The sequence below is a fragment of the Morone saxatilis genome, unplaced genomic scaffold, assembly GCF_004916995.1.
Source record: "Morone saxatilis isolate NCDOM2014 unplaced genomic scaffold, NCSU_SB_2.0 Contig11, whole genome shotgun sequence".
NCBI classification, from domain to species: Eukaryota; Metazoa; Chordata; class Actinopteri; family Moronidae; genus Morone; species Morone saxatilis.
The window spans coordinates 18,473,673-18,479,203 of NW_023339663.1; the positions used below are offsets into that span (position 1 = coordinate 18,473,673).

Sequence of the window (5,531 nt, forward strand, 5' to 3'; positions counted from 1 at the left end):
TGTGTGTGTGTGTGTGCTGTCATGGATGGGGACTGAACTGTGAGTAGGTATGTTCCATCAGCTGTTGTCCACTCCCGAATAACTATCTAATCCTCTGGAAACTCACATTACTATCCTGACAGCACAAAAGCCCCCCGGTCTTGATTTGGTGATAGACATAATTTTCCATGTTTAGAGTGTTGCATGGATACAAACCTCGTCAACCTGGAAAATTACCAGCATACTAAATATACTCAGCAAATGTCTGTTACATATTCCACATATTAAATCACATTCAGGGGAATTATCTTTCTATTTCTGTTAGGATTAGTACATTCATTGATCAATCAACAGAGAAGGAATAGCTAAGTATTTTAATGATTGCTTATCATTTATGTTGTTCATCAAGCTAAAGGCAAACAGTTTGCTGAATACAGCTTTTAAAAAAAAGGACAATTTATTTATTCTGTTTTGTGTGATTAGAAACTGAACATCTTTGACCGTTGGACTGTAGGTTGGACAACACGTGAAGGTCTCACCTTGGACTCTGAGATTGTGATGGGCTTTCAATGCCTTTTCCTGCCATAAAATAGGTAAATTGATCAATTGATCAAAAAATAATTGAAAGATTAATTGATGATATTCATTAACTGCAGCCCTAATTCCTGTCTTTGGAGTAATCCAATACAATTATTACTTTTGAAACAAAGCTGATCATCAGATTAAATGGTTGACTGTGTTGCAACCTCACCAGTACTTTGGAGTTCAGACAGAGTTCAGGGTCGTCAGCATGTAAAATTAAATGTATCACTATTAGGGAACTCTACTTGGATAGATACTATAAGTCATCCTGAGTCGGAGTTAAGCAATTTCCCTTTGCCTAAAGAAATATTCTTAGAAAATCAGATTAAAGCTCAGCAGCTTCAGCATACCAGCATTCAACATAACCCCAGTTAAAAGATGAACTGAGACGCTATCAACACTCACAACTAACGGGATTATTCAGATACTTACTGAGGACTCCGGCGGCCTGCTCCAGAACTTTTTCCAGCTTCTGCCGACTCCTGCCAGCCACTGCCCACTTCAGGTGGCCCTTCGGACCCTCGGAAACAGTCCGGGCCACCTCCTCCACCACAAACTGTCCGGTGAAGCCAGAGGCTCCGAAGATAACCAGATGGTACGGCCTGCTGGAGGTTGTTTCGACACACGCCATAGTGACAGCACACAGACTGGAGCAGCTCCCTGTTCCGGACTGAAACAGCGCAGGGGGTGCGGGGCTTTTCACAGCGCGTCTCCTCACTCTACTTCCGTAGCAACCTCAAGCGAATATGCTAACAGACGTAACCAACAGCGACCACTTCAAGAGACCTTCACGATTAAAGCGTTCCGTTGTTGTTGTTGTTGTTGTTATTGTTGTTTTAAACAATGTAACCTTATATATGATATATTTCTAGAGAGGAGTTCTCTAACTTATATTAATTATGTTTTAGCATACGCATCGCGTAAGCGTCACCACTTCCTCGAGTGTCGTGATTGGTCCTCGCAGTAGTCGCATGTTAATGACGACATCGTAGGCTTAGAGTTGGTGTGGCTGCAAAGTTCAATGTCACAGAGTTGTTCTAGCGACCAGATAATGACAAGAGCTACTCTGTCCTCAGGTCTGGATACATAGGACATTCTGCACTATGGTATGTAAGTGTTTCTGCCAGTGAGGCGACATTAAATACATCTTAGTTGTAAGTGAACGTCACCTACGTAACGTTACATAGCATACCGCTAGCCAGTCGGCTAACAACGAAGATATTTTCAGTATCTCCAAACTGTTAAACACCTTAAACCTTTTATAAACCACCTGCGGGCTCAGTGTGCCTCTTTATCAAGACGATGACTAAAGTCTGTGACTGCACAGGCAGAAGGACAGTGGTGACCTTTGCTCTGAGGCCGATCAGATTAAGTTTACCCCCCCACGTGGGAGCATAACATACTTTACTTACACTGGTACACGCGTGTCAAATTGAGTTTTGTGTTATGACATTAACTTAATCATTTAACTACAACATTTAAAGCTTGTAATTTATCATGTTATCTTCAATGATATGATACTTCAATTGAACACACAAGTTAGCTGTGAGGACAGTTTGAGCAAGAATTCATGGAGCAGGTTAACCTTTAAGTTAACCGTTCAATGTACTATCGTTTAAAAATGATGTTTTAAATGTAAGTTGTTGTTGTTGTTCATCTTAACATCCCATGTCCCTTTTCCTCCCCATGCCCTTCAGGCAGTGACCTCTTGAAGAGGTCCCCCATTCTCCTTCCTCCTTCTTCAGCTGTAGTTACAGGTCCATTCGTCCACCATGTCCACCCAGATCTTGAGAGTGGTGGAGCTGATTATGCGCTCTGCTTGCTGCCAGACCATCAGAAGTAGAACCTGTGTGCGCAAGGCAGTGTTGGCCCCCGTGGCTTCCTCTGGCCTCTGTGTTCCTGGGGCTCCTGTGCTTCATCGAAGGGCCTACAGCTTAGACTCTCTGTCTTCGGGTCCTGGTCGGCCCACACATGGTCCAAGCTCCCAGCAGCCTTGTGGAGAGAGGTCACCCCCCCGGCCTTCAGCACTAACACACAGGAACTTGTCTAATGTGGCTATACAGGTAAGCAGTTATTTATGGCTTTCCTTGGTCCCAGACACGAGTTTTCAACTGCAGCCTGGTATATATGAAATTCGAATGGAATATATAGCCTGTCTGCTATGGATTTACAGATTACAGCTGTGTTTCTATACTCTTTTCTGCACTTATTAATGGAAAACTCCACTTATAAGGAATTGTGACAGTGGCAAGTGTTTTGTTGTATTTACATGATGTGTTTTTACATATGGTTCACAATCTTCCAACTATACACCAATTTTTAAATAATGTGTGGGGGGTTGCAGTGATATACACACTTTACCACAGCACCATCCCTCAGCTTCTCCTAGGGATTACAAGGCCTTACAGGCTAGTTGAGACATTGGGTCTGCTCTACTATCAGTTGTCTACCATATACAGCTGTTTTCCCTTGATTTTTAAGGTGCACAACACATAGATCTGCTGTGACCCTGCACCACACCCAGACGTTTTGCCCCGAACAACTGTGGTAGCTCACAAGATTTCATGTTAATGTTATGTATGTGAGGAGAAAATGCACACTTTGATATAAATCTTGAGTTTGTGCAGTAAACTGTAAAATTAATAGAGACAAAGATTGAGGTTCTATATAAACTGTAGGCTTATTCACATATGTTGTTGATAGTTTTCACTCTCTTTATGCATTTATGTCCTTCTCCATGGTCAGTGCAATCCTCCATCCTGGAATGACATCTCGGACCCCACCCCACAGTTTCAGGATGATGTTAGCTTGCCTCACTGGGAAAAAAAAAGGCTCTCCGTAGTGAGCCAACACCTGGCTGATGTGATAACACAACATCTTCAACCTGAGGATTCCAAAAGTGTTATCTTCGAATGTAACCCAGGTGTGTATTTGTTTAATGTTTAAGTCGGAGTGAAACACAAAGGTGAACATTCATCGAATTAGGCACAAACATTGCCAAAATTATTACTTTTTGACCAGTGGGTCATAGTGAAAAATGTGTGTTTATGATTTGTTTGTGTTTGTGGAAAATATAATTCTTGTCCGTGAAACAATACATTGATGGGCTGTGTTTGTACTTGTGTTTCATAGGTCTTGGGGTGTTGACTAAGACACTGCTCAAAGCTGGAGCTAAGAGAGTTGTGGCTCTTGAAAGGCATAAGGGCTACTTACACAATTTAGAGGTAACACATCTGTATGCATTAAATTACTTTTTGCATCAATACGATATGATTAACCAATACTTACTTCTAACCTATCACGTTATTTCTTCAATTAATCTGTGATTCCCTTGTGTATCAGTTAAATAAGTGATGTTTTCTTGTTGTAGGAACTGGAACGTTGTAGTAATGGTCGACTGGAAGTGCTTCACTGTGAATACTTTAAATTAGACCCCATTGGCGATGGAATAGTGAAGCGCCCAGTCATGTACTCTGAAGAACTTTTCACTGACCTGGGAATACCAGAAACTAGGTGGACTGACGGTGAGGGGAAAGAACATGTGCACACACACACAAACTTAAGCAAACCTCAACCCTATGTTCTTTTTCACACATACACACAAAGGGGTTTTTGTTCCTCTAGTTGATCCTCTATGGCTGCAAATAAATTCCACATCCATAATACAGTAATTAATATCCTAGCGCTTAGCAATGGCATCAATCTGAATCTTGAACATATACAGTACACAGGCTTTAAACATGTAAATAAGTCTTTTGAATCAATAATTGTTTTGAAAAAATAAATGACGACTTATGTAGCTTTTATGCTTTAACACACTTAACTGTATGAACACTGCATTGTCCCATTCCTCTAAAATGTGTATGTGTGTGTCTTTCTAGACATCCCAGTGAAGGTGGTGGGTATCCTGCCCCCATATAAAGAACGTAGCATGCTGCTGAAGATGGTTTACGCTTTGTTTCAGCAGCTGTCTGTCTACAGATATGGCAGAATAGAGCTCAACTTCTTCTTAAGAGAGAAGGAATACCAGGTAAAAGAACAAGACTTTTTAACCTATATATCTGTATAAACGAGTACCAGTTAATCTATTGATCACAGAGTGTAACCCAGTGTGTGCGGTTGTTTTCATGAGTATGGAGTAGGTTTCTTTTCATGGTTTTGCATCCTGTTTTAATTTGGGGGTGCTGTAAACCAGCTTACATCTGTACTTAGTTACTGCTGCACCTGTCAGTATAATCAGCAGTTTTGATCTGCCCTAAAGAATTGCCATATCCATGCTGATATCACAGTCACTACTTGATGCCCAGGAGACTAGTTTCTGGTAACTTAAATAAATCTATATTCTAATTATTTCTCCCTTCAGAGACTGACGTGTCGTCCAGGTGACATGATTAACTACAGACCCTTCTGTGTCTTATGGCAGATTGCTTGCGATATCGAACTACTGCACAAGGTACAGTATGACAAATGGTTGCAAAGAACATTTAGTTGATTATGCAAATGTATTCAAACCAGTTAAGGTTGACATTTAAACAGTTGTTTAAAACGTCCATGTTTCCGCACATTTTCAACATAAAGTGGGTAAAACCAATTTAGGGTGATACTTCTATTTGTCAACTAAGTCCTCTCTTTCTGCGTAGGAGCCCATTGAGTCATTTCTGACTGGTCAGCATACGCCTAAACATAGGAGCAAGGTAAGAAAGAGAGCAGATTCACTAACAGCAATTGTTGATTGGTATTGTCTGTTTAATATAACATCTCCCATCTGTCCTCTGCCTATTTCACCCATCAGTCTGCCAGCAACCACATGTGCCTGGTGCGCCTGCGTCCACGGGCTGATCTGTTCTCTGCAGGTCTCTCTCCTTTTAATGCTTTAACTCTGATAATGATGGTCAAACAGTGTCTGGCAAAGAGGAAGTCCAAGCTCATTGACATGCTCAAGTAAGCAATACACACACACACATACACAC

General features: G+C 41.3%; 2 protein-coding genes across 3 annotated transcripts in view; one reads left to right on the forward strand and one right to left on the reverse strand.

Annotated features, from left to right (window-relative positions):
• The window catches only part of LOC118343547 (saccharopine dehydrogenase-like oxidoreductase), a 7,465-nt gene extending 5,958 nt beyond the window's left edge, over positions 1–1,507 (reverse strand). Inside the window, exon 1 of the mRNA XM_035682423.1 lies at positions 994–1,507. Coding sequence (XP_035538316.1) covers positions 994–1,192 — 199 coding nt within the window. The 5' untranslated portion in view covers positions 1,193–1,507. The remainder of the gene's footprint in view (positions 1–993) is intronic.
• The window catches only part of tfb2m (transcription factor B2, mitochondrial), a 5,571-nt gene continuing 1,437 nt past the window's right edge, over positions 1,398–5,531 (forward strand). The window contains exons 1-9 of one of the 2 annotated variants that reach the window (XM_035682422.1): positions 1,398–1,671; positions 2,259–2,624; positions 3,307–3,484; positions 3,694–3,785; positions 3,932–4,085; positions 4,443–4,591; positions 4,925–5,014; positions 5,202–5,255; positions 5,354–5,502. In XM_035682422.1, coding sequence (XP_035538315.1) covers positions 2,334–2,624; positions 3,307–3,484; positions 3,694–3,785; positions 3,932–4,085; positions 4,443–4,591; positions 4,925–5,014; positions 5,202–5,255; positions 5,354–5,502 — 1,157 coding nt within the window. In that variant the 5' untranslated portion in view covers positions 1,398–1,671; positions 2,259–2,333. The remainder of the gene's footprint in view (positions 1,672–2,258; positions 2,625–3,306; positions 3,485–3,693; positions 3,786–3,931; positions 4,086–4,442; positions 4,592–4,924; positions 5,015–5,201; positions 5,256–5,353; positions 5,503–5,531) is intronic. The other variant, XM_035682421.1, reaches the window with a different exon arrangement.